At 43.1% G+C, this 16,315-nt stretch overlaps 1 protein-coding gene across 2 annotated transcripts; it reads right to left on the bottom strand.

Annotated features, from left to right (window-relative positions):
- Window positions 1–1,575: 1,575 nt before the first annotated feature.
- Mocs2 (molybdenum cofactor synthesis 2) lies at window positions 1,576–13,744 on the bottom strand. Of its 2 annotated transcripts, none has more exons than XM_036207347.1 (6): window positions 13,681–13,744; window positions 12,236–12,380; window positions 8,320–8,447; window positions 6,282–6,432; window positions 5,210–5,333; window positions 1,576–2,487 (listed from the first exon to the last, which is right to left on the bottom strand). In XM_036207347.1, exons 2-6 carry the CDS (start codon window positions 12,331–12,333, stop codon window positions 2,419–2,421), a joined length of 570 nt encoding a protein of 189 aa, XP_036063240.1. In that variant the 5' UTR covers window positions 12,334–12,380; window positions 13,681–13,744; the 3' UTR covers window positions 1,576–2,418. The 2 variants fall into 2 exon arrangements, with proteins under 2 accessions (XP_036063240.1, XP_036063241.1); XM_036207348.1 differs by having other exon boundaries at window positions 5,210–5,279.
- Window positions 13,745–16,315: the final 2,571 nt, after the last annotated feature.

The following is a 16,315-nucleotide window of genomic DNA, read 5'->3' as shown; positions in this document are numbered from 1 at the left end:
CCCAGTGCCATGAACTACAAACTTTCAAGGATGCTCCATTCTGGTTCTTCCAGCACGTCCCAAATCTAATCTTCCATTTTCATGCTGAGACTTGGGAGCACTGTATCCAGGTCCCACACAGCATCAAGCCTACTTACTGAAGGCGTGATTCTTTAAAGCCATTTTTAATGACTTCTCTACACTCTTTGAAAACACAATTACCTTCAATGAAAGCCTTGTAAAGAGCATTCAAATAGAAAATTTTTTGTTGTTGTTTTGGTTTGGTTGGTTTTGGTTTTTGAGACAGGATTTCTCTGTGTAGCTCTGGTGTCCTAGAACTTACTATGTAGACCAGGCTAGCCTCAAACTCACAGAAACCCTTTCTAGTGCTGAAATTAAGACATACACCACCACTCTCAGCTCTAATAGAGAAATCTTAAAACTTGAAAGTATCTCACATTAACATTAAATGCAACACATTAACATCAAGAGTACAAAATCCTAAGAATATACACAGTAGCCCAGTAACCTAATGTGTTTTCAGGGTTAGGGTAACTGACTCCAACACCCAGCTCTTGATCCCCCACAGATGCAGACTAAAGCTTGGTGGAAGGACAGGAACGTTCTGAAGTGAGAGAAGGTTGAGACAGACAGATGACCCAAAATCACTAACAGAAGTAGACATTTTCCAAGTGTCTTTCTGACCCAATCATTAGGGATGGACGAAGAAACAGAAACCAAGTAACCAAGAAATCCTTGAGGATGCATGGCTATCCTGTCTCTCACAGCCATAAGAATAATCTTCTCATGATAATAAAGATGGGAGACAGGGTGGGAGTCTATCACACAACAGGCTTTCAGAAAACATTTGTTGAATATATGAACTAATTAGGTAAAATGTGTTTTTCTTGGGTATAATAAATAGGATTTATAGTTGAAGATTTTTCCTGTCCTGCCTGGCCTGTGGTCAAGACAAATCTCTCACCCTGGTGTTGCAGCCACTCAAACCCAAATAAACATATACAGGCTATTATTATTTAAAACTGCTTGGCCATTTAGCTCAGGCCTACCACTGACTAGCTCTTACACTTAGACTCAGCCCATTTCTGTTCATCTTTATGTTGCCACATGTTCCATGGCTTTACCTGTGTGCCCGTTACATGCTGCTCCCTGGATGGTGAGCTGGAGTCTCCTGACTCAGCCTTCCTCTTCCCAGAACTCTCTTCTCTGCTTGTCCCACCTATACTATACTTCCTGCCTCACTACTGGCCAATCAGCATTTTATTTATCAATCAATCAGAGCAGCACATTCACAGCATACAGAAAGACATCCCCAGCAAGGATTACTAAGTTACTTGCCAAGAAAGGAAAAAGAAAAGCCTCTTTATTCTGTGTTTAAAAGTAGTCTTTATTCTTATTATGAATGTTGCTAATTCTATGATGAGATCAATTATCCAGTTATGCTGGTATTTTAATTCTTTATGAGCTCAGAATGCACCTTAAGTTCTCCCATTGAACCTATATGAAGTGACAGATGTGTTATTCATCTGGGTTGTGATGATCACATTATAACACAAGCATATCAATACCACATTATAGAATTTAAATAAATTTTACTTGTCAAACAAATGTCAATAAAGCCAAAAAAATTTCAGAACAAATTGCATGGGACTTTTGCACTCAAACATGCCATGATATACTGACCAATCAAAAACTGGATGTTTGGTATAAAATATGCAGAAAATTTAATTTGTTTAGTAATAACTTCACACAGGGCAATGTTACATTAACATTATTAAAACTATTCAAACTATTTTAATAAATAATTATATAATCTCTCTAAATAGCTGTGGGCCAACTTTTAAACATCAGACACCATTTTAACACAAACCACTTTGCTATTAATTTTGGAACAATTTTATAATAATTTATACAGTCATAAGCATACTGATAACTCATGAAATACAGAAAGCTTTATTGTATAATTATGGATTCTGAAGTCATAGCGGTCTCTGTAATATAAAATTCCTTAGGTATTATCACTGACTATAAACAAACAGGATCTACTTTTAAGCTGCTTAAATCATGATTTATTTAGTTTCATTTTTAAGTTACGTAAAATATAGATCAAAACTGATGATGACTTTCTAATCCTGCCAAGTTTTTGTAATACGATAATGATGCTGTCAATACACTGTGAGATGGGGGTTCTTCCTGGGACAGCTGACCACAAAAGGAAGGCCACAGCTCATCGTGGGCTGACTACCATTCGGAGTTAGTCACAGCAGGATGGTCTAGCAGACACCTTATCTCATATTTAAAGTAAGCCACTTCTTCTCATCCTCGGTTCCTAGGCAGCCCCTCATCCCACACTCAGGCATTCTGCTTGTCCTCCACTTGGGCGACCTAAGAGACTGTTTACCACCAAAAATGAAGGGACTAGTCACCAGCTGCCCAGAAGCATTCTTTGTTTCTTTTCCAAGATGACGCTGACTCTTCATAGATTTCCTGAAGAAAACAGAACCACAGCAGGTATTCAAAATGCACGAGAGGACTAAACACACTTGAACTCGTCAGGCAAGTGAACAGCCCATCGACTCCTACCACCCACCCCTTTTAACAATCGAAGCAACACTTCCCTGAGACACAAACATGGATGACAAGCCAGTTGTCACAAGACAAGATGCAACAACAGACAAGAATAAACAATTCCATCTGGGCCAACCCCCCATCTCTACTTTTATTTACTAAGAGTTAAGTTATATACGAGAATATGGAAAGTCTTTAGCTTTAAACCTTTTTTCTTTCCAAACATTTCTAAAATGAGGTGTGGACTGGATTTCCACCAGCTGTGAAGTTACATGGGTAGCTGGGAAGTGTTGGAACAGGCCTGCGCTGCAGTCCACTGCGACCTCTGTGCAGGACCCTCTACCTGCCCGCAGCCCCCTTGCCTGTGTCTCAGATGCCCTTCAAGTATGAGCCAGGCAAAGAATCGGACTGGAACTCAGACAACTGAACAAGAAGAGGAAAAGCATTGCCTCTGCCCACACAGGCCAGATTTCATTTCTACAGTGAGAGAAATCCAGATTCAATTGCCCTTAAATTCATTCCTGTAGTTTTCACCTCTAAGACCCATCTCTTCTCTTCCTCTTCCCTCCCTCCCTCCCTTCCTCCTCCTCCTCCTCCTCCTCCTCCTCCTCCTCCTCCTCCTCCTCCTCCTCCTTCTTCTTCTCTCTCTCTCTCTCTCTCTCTCTCTCTCTCTCTCTCTCTCTCTCTCACCAGGGTTTCTCTGTGTAGCTGTGCACCTTTCCTGGATCTTGCTCTGTTGATCAGGCTGGCCTCAAACTCACAGAGATCTGCCTATCTCTGCCTCCCAAGTGCTAGGACTAAAGGCGTGTGCCACCATCGCCTGGCTCTTTCTCTTGTCTTCCCTTCCCCTAACCTTTTCTTATCATCTCCCTCTCCCTCCCTCTCTCTCTCTTTCTCTCTCATCTCTACTAAGTTGCTGAATTGCTTTTTGTGGATTGTCTCCGTTTCCTCCCCACAGCGATTTTAAAGCCTTCGACTGAAAGGTCTGCCCTGCACGTCTGGGGTGGGTCACTAATGTCTTATCTGCTCTTGGATGGGGTCTGAGTTCCCTGCTCCACTCCATCGCCTCTGAGCACTACACTTTTCCACTCCCCTACAGACCACGAAGAGCAAAGACGAAGTTCAGCTAAGTCCTTGAAGCATAAACTCGGGGTACGTGCCCGTTCTTGCCTCTCGCTCTCAGTTGCAGGGCTAGGCCCCCATCTGCTGTCTTGACTGTCTGTCCTCTCCTCTCCAGTAAAGAAAGCTACCTTTGCCATATGGCTTGAAGCTCATTTGGAGTGCTCTCACCTCCCCTCTCTTGTGCAGGCTTGCCTCTATTCTCTCAGAATCATGAGGACTTTACATACACCCTATCCTGTAATCCCAAAGTAGTTCCTAAACTCTTCAGCCCACGGAGAGGATCAGATTTTACCCAGACCCTGGATCAGTGTCCTACCTGATCATCTTTCCCACTGACTGAAGCCAACCACTCCTTTGAGGATTGTCCTGGCCCTGTGTGGCTCTTCTGATCCTGTGTGCTGACATTAGTTCCTCGGCTTTGGGAACTGCTTAGGACAACTCGGGAATTCTCGACTCAGATGCATAAGTAAACATTTCCAAGATTTCCAAGTGCAGAACTTTCTGTTCAATGCTGCTACATTCTAGGGGGTAGGAGCGGGGTGGTGGTGGGGTGTCCCTTCAGAATGCTCCATTTAACCAAAGAATTACTCATTTTTGTTTAGCTTGACTTACTGGCAGCAAACACGACAGAATGGTCTATCAATGTTTTTATTTTATATAGATGTGTGTGTGTGTGTATATATATATATATACACACACATACATACACACATATATATAATATATGGAGATGGGGTCTATGGAGCTTAGGACAGAATAAAGCCTGTGATTGCACCACACTGCTGGAAATGTAGATATGCAATACCATGTCTTGTACCTATTTGTTTTCTAATCCACGCACCGACATTTTCTCAGACACACTCTCCACCCTGAGAAAAGAACCACTAGATAAAAGCTCTTTTGCCTGAGGGGATTTCTCCTTCAGCTAAAGACTAAGTAGCCAACATTGCTCTCACTTCCCAAACCGAAGGGAGATCAGCTTACCAACTGCAGGAAGCCTGCAGCTAGGAATTCTAACTGCCAGCGGTCTCCACACCATGCATTCCTTGGGGCATAGAACTTTCTATGCTTAAACTTGGAAAACAGCCACGACATAAATGTACTATGTCAGATAAGGAAAAACAGAGTCTATAGGTATGCAAGGCATAGGAAGCCAAATTATGAATGTACTCTTTTTTTCTTTTTCTTTTTTCTTTGAGCTGAGGATCAAACCCAGGGCCTTGCACTTGCTAGGCAAGTGTTCTACCACTGAGCTAAATCCCCAACCCTTTTCTTTTCTTTTTTTTTTTTTTTTCCTGAGACAGGGTTTCTCTGTAGCTTTGCGCCTTTCCTGGAACTCGCTTTGTAGACCAGGCTGGCCTCGAACTCACAGAGATCCATCTGCCTCTGCCTCCTGAGTGCTGGGATTAAAGGCGTGCGCCACCGCCACCACCCGGCTGTGAATGTACTCTTAATCACATTTTTATCTATGAATAAAAATCACGTGCACATGGCAAAGTGAGGTATTTTCTTCACTCACCTTTTTCCATATGGGCACCTTGGCTTTTAAAGAGTCGATGGCGTAGCTCACAGCTTCGAGGGACGCGGCTCTGTGAGCAGAGGACACAGCAATAATTGTGCTGGCTTCTGTCACGGGAACCAAACTTTAACAAGATGACGGAAAAGTCCCATTATTTTCTAACTCACACATTAAATACACCACCAAGAGGGTGGGGAAATCTGTATATATGTTAGAATTATAATGTGATTCTATTGCATTTAAATGTCTAGGTTAACTAGAAAATGGTAATCCATGTCAGTTACATTCAGTGGAAATGAGCGTCTATCCATAAACCTTCTTGGATGGGGACTAAGAAGGAAAGGTCCTCTCCCTAATCCACTGTTCCTGCTACTGTTACGAAATGCAATGTAAATATCTGTGTTTCCCAATGGTCTTAGGCAACCCCCGTGAAAGGGTCATTTAGACTCACAAAGGGGTCTCGACCCACTGGTTGAGAACCACTGCTCTAGTTCCAGCCATCTAACTCAAACAAGGTACAGCGTAAGATGGTATGTAAAGACCACAAACACTTAACATACAATTAAAAATAATAAATATCAATTAATCTTAAGCAACAGGATCAGCAACACCCAGTAGCATTACCGGTTAGTAATAAAATTATAGCTAATAACAAAATAATGACAGATGTCTTAATTGCTGGCTTCTTTGAAAATCCTGGAATGCCATTCTTTCTGGTGGCATGGAAAATGAACTGTTTTTAACGGCTTCTGATCTGTAGCCAACTTTCAACATGCACTAAGCCCAGAGGCCAGAACAACTGTCAAAAGGCGTCGGGGATTTAAGCAGACATTCCCACAGGCACTCGGGCCAGGACCTGAAGGTCTAGGCGGTTAAATTTCAATAGAGCAAATGAGGGATGGAGCCATCCAAAGCTACAATCCAGCAAGCAGCCACGCAGATGCTGGGAGCCCTCTCCACAGTCCTCGGGCTAAAGCGCAAGCTTTCTGTTCTTGGCAGACAGAGTTGGAGTTCGTATCAATACAGACAAAAAGCAGCCAAATTCAATATTCAAAAGATAAAAAAATCCTACCCAAGTCGATGGAACACCGCAATGTGTCGGACTGGCCATTTCTGCCTAAGGTCACAACAAATTTTTCTGATTTCATTTTCTGCCATCGGTATATATGCTTCATATTCTAAACTAATGACTTTTTTGCCTTCAAAGTTATTTCTTGTAGTCCCTAAAAAAAAAAAAGAAGAAAAAAATCACACAATGAAAATAAGATTTTTTTCCCTATAACAGAAATACTTCATTTACAGAATTTTTTAAAAGAGGGTTATTTTTAACTTACAAACAAGTATTGTACATTTCTCTAAAACCTATTTTAAATTTTCTATAAGAAAAAATTCATTAGGAGAATAAAAGACAATTATCTCCAAGATGACCAGAAAATAATATTTAAGCAAGTTCCCTGAAAGTATTCATATGCCAAAACAAGCTATATTGCTCTTCTTACCAATAGTGTTTCATACTTAAAGGAAAATATCTGTGTACCCAGTATTATCAACAAATCCATTTTTACCTCAATAATTGGAAAGTGCAAAATTTCTCTCTTAGCACTGACTTTTATCATGCCTTTATTATTCCTGTAATTTAATAAGGCTTGTAAATCAAAAAGAAACTAAGATAAAAGTAAAACTAAAAAGTTTCTGTCCACTTCCATGGGCAATCTTGGTTTGCCACTCAGGACTATGCATCCTTTGACTGTGGACACTAACATGGAAGGCACTCTGCATCCTTTGAATGTGGATACTAACATGGAAGGCACTCTGCATCCTTTGACTGTGGACACTAACATGGAAGGTACTCTGCATCCTTTGAATGTGGATACTAACATGGAAGGTACTCTGCATCCTTTGACTGTGGACACTAACATGGAAGGCACTCTGCATCCTTTGAATGTGGACACTAACATCCTTTGACTATGGACACTAACATGGAAGGCGCTCTGTATCCTTTGACTGTAGACACTAACATGGAAGGCACTCTGCATCCTTTGACTGTAGACACTAACATGGAAGGCACTCTGCATCCTTTGAATGTGGATACTAACATGGAAGGCACTCTGCATCCTTTGACTGCGGGCACTAACATGGAAGGCACTCTGCATCCTTTGACTGTGGACACTAACATGGAAGGCACTCTGCATCCTTTGAATGTGGACACTAACATCCTTTGACTATGGACACTAACATGGAAGGCGCTCTGTATCCTTTGACTGTAGACACTAACATGGAAGGCACTCTGCATCCTTTGACTGTAGACACTAACATGGAAGGCACTCTGCATCCTTTGAATGTGATACTAACATGGAAGCACTACATCCTTTGACTGCGGACACTAACATGAAAGCATTGCATCCTTTGACTGTGGACTATAAAATGGAAGTGCACTCTAGCATCTTGATCGACTGTGGCACTAACATGGAAGGCACTCTGCATCCTTTGACTGTAGACACTAACATGGAAGGCACTCTGCATCCTTTGAATGTGGACTAACTGGAGCACTGTGCTCCTTTGACTGCGGCACTAACATGGAAGGCACTCTGCATCCTTTGACTGTGGACACTAACATGGAAGGCACTCTGCATCTTGAATTGGACACTAATCTTGACTAGGACACTAACATGGAAGGCACTCTGTATCCTTTGACTGTAGACACTAACATGGAAGGCACTCTGCATCCTTTGACTGTAGACACTAACATGGAAGGCACTCTGCATCCTTTGAATGTGGATACTAACATGGAAGGCACTGTGCATCCTTTGACTGCGGACACTAACATGAAAGCACTGTGCATCCTTTGACTGTGGACACTAACATGGAAGGCACTCTGCATCCTTTGACTGTGGACACTAACATGGAAGGCACTGTGCATCCTTTGACTGTGGACACTAACATGGAAGGCACTCTGCATCCTTTGACTATGGACACTAACATAGAAGCACTGTGTATCCTTTGACTGTGAACATTAACATGGAAGGCACTCTGCATCCTTTGACTGTGGACACTAACATGGAAGGCACTCACCTGTTTCTAGGCAGAAAGAGAGCAGATCACACACTCACCCACAAATAGTGACACCGCACCACACAGCGGAGAGATCACCAACTGTGAGACTTCATCCACTGACAGCTTCTTGTCAGTGAACTGTATTATGTCTTTAGGTTTCTCTTCAACCTCATCCACATCTTTCCTAGAAAGAAGACATGAACAGCCCTCAGTGAGAGTGTCAGAAGTAACACATTCCACTTTCATGCTTTTTCCATGTCCACTTTTCTCTCTGTTAGGTAGAAGAGGAGGATTTGATTTGAGTGATGAGTCTAAAGTTTTAACAAACAATTACAACTATTACTATCCCACGTGAGTCTACAGGAATTCTACCAGTGTGCCAATATACACCAAGAATGCAACTATTGTTCATCTCTCTCATCATGATCCAATTGAGGTATCACCACTCTCATCTGTACATATGTCATCACTAATAACTATGTAATCAAGCCCCACACCTAGAACATCACTAACCACTCTGTAACCAAATCCCACACCACCTACAACATCACTAACCACTCTGTAACCAAGCCCCACACCACCTACAAAATCACTAACCACTCTGTAACCAAGCCCCACACCACCTACAAAATCACTAACCACTCTGTAACCAAGTCCCACACCACCTACAATATCACTAACCACTCTGTAAGCAAGCCCCACACCTAGAATCCCTTTTCCTTTTATTCACGCAAGAGATGGAAAAAGAGAAGAGATGATGATTCCATAGGAACAAGGAGCCCTTTACAATCTGGCTCAAGCCCAGTAAGTCATGGAGGAAAGAAGGTACCACCTGTGACCTACTGTCTAGGTACTGTGGACAGTCTTCTTTAGTTTTTCATTTATTCATCAAACAATTATGTAATGCCATCTGTTTATACTCTGGGTAGTTTTATGTCAACTTCACACAGCTAGAGTTATCTGGGAAGAAGAAACCTCAATCTTCCCCACCAGATTGGCTGCAGGTAAGCCTGGGGGCATTTCCTTGATTGATGTGGGAGGACCCAGCTCACTGTGGGGAGGCGCCATCCCGAGGCTAGTGGTCCTAGGTCCTCTAAGAAAGTGGGCAAAGCAAGGCATGACAAGCAAGCCATGAGGAACAATCCAGGAAGCAGCATGCATTTCTCCATGGCTTCTGTTTCAGCTCCAGCCTTGAGTTCCTGCCCTGACTTCCCTCAGCAATGGAGTACAACCTGACACTGTAAGCAGACATCATCAACTCTTTGGTTCCCGACTTGCTTTTGGTCATGGTGTTTTACTACAGGAATAGAAGTCCTACAACAAATGACTAAGGGCTAGAGACTACCCTAGGAACTGGTCTGTGGGGAACAAAAGCACAGGCTCCTGACCTCAGAGTGCTCATATCTGTATAGGAGAAACAAACCCATGAAGAACCACAGGTTCAGGAAGACGGCTCAACAGGTACAGGTACTTGTCGCCAAGCCTAACTACCAAGTTTCAAGCTCAGGACATACATGGTGGAAGGAGAGAATCAACTCCCACAAGTTGTCCTCTGACCTCCACATGCTCTGTGTGGCATGTGTCCATACACACACACACACACACACACACACACACACACACACACACACACAGGAATCACAAACCTACCACATTCAGCTAACTTAATAGAAATAAATGAGTTTCTGAAACAGGTCTCAGAGACTGTTGCAGATAAAGGGACCCCAAAGGTCTCTGGAAAGAAATAATGTTCCAAGTTGACCCTTGAAAGATAAGAAGTGGCCACAGGAAGAAACGGGAACAGGGTGTGGCTGATGAGAGGGACTGGCAAATGTCCAGACTTGGGAGCAACAAAGAATATAATGTGCTAAGAAGCACCGGAGTAAAGACTGAGGCCAGCCAGGTAAGAGGACTTTATACTATATGCCTGGAAGCATAATTAGAAATTCTGTAACAGCTCATCTGATTAGAAAAATGTAAGAAGGCTCAGAGAAGTTATTAAAGACAGGTTCAAGGTGCTGAGAATCCAAGAAGTCTTAATTCAGTGTTTGTTTCTCTATTATCGAACTTAAAAAAAAAAAAAAAAGGCATCTGACTTGCAGGATTTCCAACATTCTCTACATGCTATCTGAGGTACTTAGATCCTTTACACCAGTGGTTCTCAGCCTTCCTAACTGCAGCTCTTTAATATACATCTTCATGCTGCAGTGACCCCCAACCATGAAATTATTCCATTGCTATTTTATACCTGTAATTTTGCTTCTGTTATGAACCGTAATATAAACATCTGATATGCAGGGCATCTGATATGTGACCCCTATGAAAGGATCATGCACCCTCCCAAAGGGGTCCCCAAGGTTGAGAACCACTGCTTTATACCCCCTTTTCTTTCTGATAACACAGAACCCAAATAGGTCACCTATGTGCTTCCAACCATATAGAGTCCCCATAACTCTGATTGTACAAAACTACTCAAACTTAACTTGCAGGTTCTAAAATTAGCTAAGATAAATCACTCAAACTCAATACAATGCTATTAGCAACCTTTTATACCTTTCTGAATAGCTACAAGTACACACACAGGCTTTTAAAAGCAGAACTCCCTGAGATTACCATGGTGATAGGCTGATCAGAATGTCCACATGACACTAAGATCCATCTCTAACAGTATCCTAGCGTGTCCAGACAGCAGGCCTGAGACAGACTCCCAAGAGTGGGCATGCTGCCATCTGCTATACAGCTTTCTAGGAAAGTGAGGAAGAGAAAAACAGGCGTTGTTGGCTTGCCTTTAATGGGGCCAACCCTTAACCTCTGTGCAGGATGTTTACTGTTGTTTTAGTAGAAAAAAAAATCATTTTTTTTAAATCTATAGCTTAAAGAGTTTCTAATCAAGATACAGAGAAAGATCCAGGAAAGGCACAAAGCTACACAGAGAAACCCTGTCTAAAAATCTTAAAAAAAAAAAAAAAAAAAGAATTATTTAGATTGCAGTTTATTTATTCTTCAGCTGACAATAAAATAAGCTGTTTTGACTCAACCCCTAAGCTCAATGCTCCCAAACTACCCACTCCACGCTGCACACTGCCACATAGCTGAAAAGCTGTGCCTCTGTACTGGCCAATGGTGGACAGTCTTGTTAGGGACACTAACCATTTAACTTCCTACTTGAATAATTTCTTTATGTCTGAGGAAGCCGGGACCAGGTCTGAGCAACCACATGTGTGATAAAGTAAACAGGATCATATTACGAAGACAAATTCAAATTTGGGTTCTGCCACTGTGACCTAAAGCCAAATTTCAACCATGTGACCAAAGGTTTTGTGTGTATGAGCGCATATGTGTGTGTATTCATGAACCTGAACAGCATGTACTTTTGGGTGGAGGCCAAATGTCAACATTGGTGTCTTCCTCTACCACCTTGCACCTTAGTTTCTGAAACTAAGTCTCTCACTCAGTCTGGAGCTCACCGGCCTGCACATCCCAGGGATTCACCTGCCTCTGCCTTCTAGAGCTGAGATAAATGTATATGCTGCCCCATCTGCCCTTTACAGGGTGCTAGGTCTCCAATCCAAATCTTCAGGTTCCCACAAGCACTTTACTGACGGAGTCACTTTCCAGCCCCCATAGATGAGGGTTGTTTTTTCTTTCTTTCTTAATTCTCCGAATTTGTTTTCCCACCACCAAAAATACACGCATAAGAAGATCTCAGTAAGAAATGTTAAATGAATATAAGGGATGCACCACATTGACATTAAACTGCTTACCATAGAGGTTGTGGAAGATGGTAGCCAGTGTCCATCAATACTACCATCAATACAGTTACTCCAGTTGCTGCCACATCAGTAAAGGACTGGTACAACAGACTCACAAAGAATATATAGTAACAGGAACCATATACAAGTTGCCATTTATAGGATCTTTCACCACAAGACTGGCTTAAAAAAAAAAAAAAGAAGAAGAACTACCACATACCTAGATGGCTCCAGGGCACTATCCTCCACTAATTGGGGGGATAATGGCAATTTCGTCTCCGGGCTGAAGCAGGAGTTGCTGATCTCCAAGCTCGACATACTCTTGACGAACAGCAAATATCACCTGATTTCTAACATCAGCCAATCTGAAAGAGAAAACAGTCTGATGAGAAGTTGCCAAGTCAGCTGCAGCTCACATCTCCTCAGCTGCACTAAGGAACTCATATCACTCACAAGATATTAATCTCATTCTCATTCTGTGGAGGGCATATCCCTGGAAGAACATATTTGATTACAAAGATATGTTAGGTTACTATTTGCTGAAAAGCTAAGTGTTTGGGGTGGGGGTTGGGGGGGGGAAGAGAGAGAAACAAATACCCCCAAACTAGACAGGGGCCAATATTCAAAATTTTAGGCAAAACAGAACAAAACAAAAACAAGCTTCCCAATCAGAACATGGCCTTTTCTCAGGCCTAAGTGTAGACAGATGCATAGGAAGTCTAGTTGAGAAGTCTCTCACAAGTACAGCTATGTTACTCCAGGTAAGTAAAACAGTACAAAAGTACAAAGGTCTTGCCAACTCTTCACTAAAAGTAAAAGCACTCTGAAAGACTCCTAGTCAGGGAGATTTATTTCCTGCTGAGTACACAGTGCAGCGTCTTCCCAGGAAGCACTGAGTTCCAGGTTAACCCTCTCTGGGCAGGCAGAGCAGCACTATTGGTATTCCTGGAACATTTTCAAGTAAATCCCTTCTATACTTCATCCCAAAAGGGCTTGAGGTAAAGACAGTGGCAGTTACATTTCAGACTTTCAGAGACCAGGAAGAAATTTATCAAATATCATAAAACCCAAGCACAGCAGCATGTGGGGTTTATTATACTTCTTTTTTTCTTAATCTCGGAACATTTTGAGTGTGCCAAAGAAAAGGACAGAAACGTTTACAGTGAACATTTTTCTTTGGTTTTTGTTGTTTTGTTTTCCGAGACAGGGTTTCTCTGTGTAGCTTTGCGCCTTTCCTGGAACTCACTTGGTAGCCCAGGCTGGTCTTGAACTCACAGAGATCCACCTGGCTCTGCCTCCCGAGTGCTGGGATTAAAGGCGTGGGCCACCGCCGCCTGGCCAACAGTGAACATTTTTTAACTGCATCTTGTTATGAAAGGCAGAACTTACGTTTTGTGTCTTAGAAATTACAAAAATAATTGTAGATTATATAAACACGTCTAGGGGTATCCACGTTGCTATGTCTTTTTTAGTTCCTCCAATGTTCCTTGTGGCACCTAAACATTTCTAAACACCAGAGTTTTAAGATTTCAAGAGAAATACAACTAGTACTCTTACGCTACAACACACACACACACACACACACACACACACACACACACATAATTTACACACTTTCAAAACACTAAAGGGTCCATTATATATGCACGCTACAACTTTAACTACCCAGGATGTAGGGTCTCTAGCTCCTTCCACAGCTGAAACGCTTTGATTTCTTGAGGTACAGAAATGGTCTCTGAACGAACTCCCGTTATTTCGGCACTTTTTGCAAAATACAACACTTCAATCTGAAACGAGAAAGGACGCTTTAAACAACTCGCACTGAGAGGTCTCCCAATGCAATTGCCCATAAAACTCCAACACGGCCACAGATTCATATCTGAGACAAACGTTTTAAACTCAGTTCTGATGTCTGCATGCTTTTTAAACCTGTCAGAGACCTGTGTGGCCCCAGTCAATCCTAGGACATTTCCTTAGAAAACAGGGGGAAGTCTGACTTCAATTGACATAGAATTGACTCTTCCATACATCATAAGGCAGTGAGCACGGGTCTGGGACAAGAAGTGAATTACACAAGTAAAATAAATTGCTAAAACAGCAAAGGCCTAGCTTTCATTTCATGGTGGTCAAATGACCTTTGCTTCACGTTACACAACACACAAAATTTGACATGCAGCAAAGCAAATAGGCTTGAATTACTGGATAAACTGGTACTTCCTAGGCCAAACGTGTGCAATCAGCCTGGGAACTAAGGAACCTGACCATGCACAACGGCTTACTTGTCATTTAGTAAATACAACTTAAGTCTCTACGCAATAATCACAGGGTCCTGCAAATTATCCAGGGCCTGTCAACCCACAGGGGACGCTCATTTCCTCGCAATAATTCTTAATTTGGTGCGTCTTAAGAAGTGTGTCTCTGTCGAAATGAATCCATCAGGAAGGGCAGTTAAACAAAAAGGTCTAGAAGCCTTCGGAAGGGCGTCGGTCATGCAGGCCACCACCTGGACACCAGAGTTCAGGGACAGAACTTGACTTTCAGTGAGCTGCAGGCTCAAGGCCTGGAGCCAGGGACAGGATGGGAAGGAAGAGCCTCCGGAGCAGGGCCGAGCCTGTGGTGGAGCCCCGGGCCCAGACTAGCTCGCCCGCGCGTACCAACTCTTACCTGGCACCGTGGAACCATCCCGCTACCCACCGGGGGAACCTGTCTACCATCGCAGAGGCTCAGGGTGACTCAAGGCGCATGCGCGGCCAGATGCCCGCCCTGCTCTTTGGGCTCAACACTGGGCGTGTGGACACTACGCATGTGCACACTTTCGCTCCGCCCCGCCCCGGTTTGGGCAGCCACAAAGTTCTCTGCTGCAGTTCCTGTTGCGATTGCGTCTCTGATCTGCATGCAGATCAGCTGGTAATCTGGCGGGGCGGCCCTCCCGGCCCCGCCTCTGCGATCCCTCCACACAGAGTGGGATTCGGGTTCTTATCCCAGCGTGGGACCCTATGGGACCTACAGACGCTTTGGTAGTTTCTGAGTCAGTTTCTGACTCCATCCAGGCTTCCTAGCTGCAAGTCTCTGTCGCGGCGGGTACTTGGATTTAAGCGGTCTTTGCTCGGCGCTCAGTCCTGAGCAAAAGTCTCATAAAGGTGAAGGGTAACTGTGCTCCAAGTGTAATCCTAGGAGAAACCAAACATTTTATGACAGTGGAAGGGAGCGTGGCTGAGCCACCTGCTTTTTATAAAAAACCTTTCACCGAGAAGATTCTTGTGCTGAATACATTTGTCCAAATAGGAACAAATGCGGGAGGAAGGGACATTTCACCGTTCTGTGTCAAGCCATAGGGTTGTAAAATTGGGTCATAAATTCCCAGGAGGAAAGTAGTTGGCAAGGTGGATGTGCCCTGTTCAAGGACGGAAAAGAAATACTGGAGAGGGAGGGGGAAAGCAATAAGCTTGATTTATGATTTACATCAACGTATATTTTGATAAGGTTGCGAAACACTAAGGTTGTGTGTCCACATCCTGTTAGAAAAACAAGGGAACTGTGACAGTCACCCTAGGTTCCTCAGTGGGGTCCAGTGACAGCATTGAGCAATATCTACAAAAGGCGGAGAAATAAGGCATGGCTCAATGCGATTCTGCAGCCAAATTGGTGCGCATAAAGGCCAGAGCCTATTGCTACTGATTGGGGGCCGGGGGAGGGGGTGCTCAAAAATGACCCAAGAAGAAGCCTTCCTAAAAACTAAACACTTTCCTTGGTGATCTCAGAGCTGAGTCAGGCTAAAAGCACTGCTGCTCTTTCCGAGGACCCAGGTTCAATTAATTCCCAGCATACACGGGGAAACTCACAGGAATCTGTAATGCCAATTCCGGGGGATTCGATGCTGTCTTCCAACTTCACCAGGTACCAGGTGCAGAGGTAGTGTGCTCAGACATGCACAGGAAAAACACCCACGCACATAAAAAAGAAAATATTGATGACAGAACACCCTTCTTTGGGAAAGATTCCCTTAAAGAGTGTAGCTAAAATAAATAGCACAGTAATACATAAACAGCAAAAGCAAAGCTCAATAAGGTTTTAACCCATTCAAATATAAAAAAACAATTATGGGACCATGTTTATAGTCTAAAGTGTTTATAACATCAAAATAATATCATTTATTGCCAGGTGGCAGTGGCCTTTAATCCCAGCACTAGGCAGGCAGATCTCTATGAGTGTGAGTTCGAGGCCAGCCTGATCTACAGAGTGAGATCCAGGACAGGCACCAAAACTACACAGAGAAACTCTGTCTTGAAAAAACAAAAAC

Source organism: Onychomys torridus, chromosome 15 (genome assembly GCF_903995425.1).
Source record: "Onychomys torridus chromosome 15, mOncTor1.1, whole genome shotgun sequence".
Lineage (NCBI taxonomy): Eukaryota > Metazoa > Chordata > Mammalia > Rodentia > Cricetidae > Onychomys > Onychomys torridus.
Note: the sequence above shows the minus strand (reverse complement) of the source record. Positions and strands in the feature narration are given on the sequence as shown.

Bases quoted from the DNA above. Each gene is read 5' to 3' on its own strand.
- Mocs2 (XM_036207347.1), bottom strand. From the start codon at position 12,333: ATGTCGAGCTTGGAGATCAGCAACTCCTGCTTCAGCCCGGAGACGAAA. The intron at 8,448-12,235 runs GTATGTGGTAGT...TCTTCTTTCTAG, and splicing joins AGTGCCCTGGAGCCATCTAG to GAAAGATGTGGATGAGGTTG. The intron at 5,334-6,281 runs GTAGGATTTTTT...ATCTTGTTAAAG, and splicing joins GCGGTGTTCCATCGACTTGG to TTTGGTTCCCGTGACAGAAG.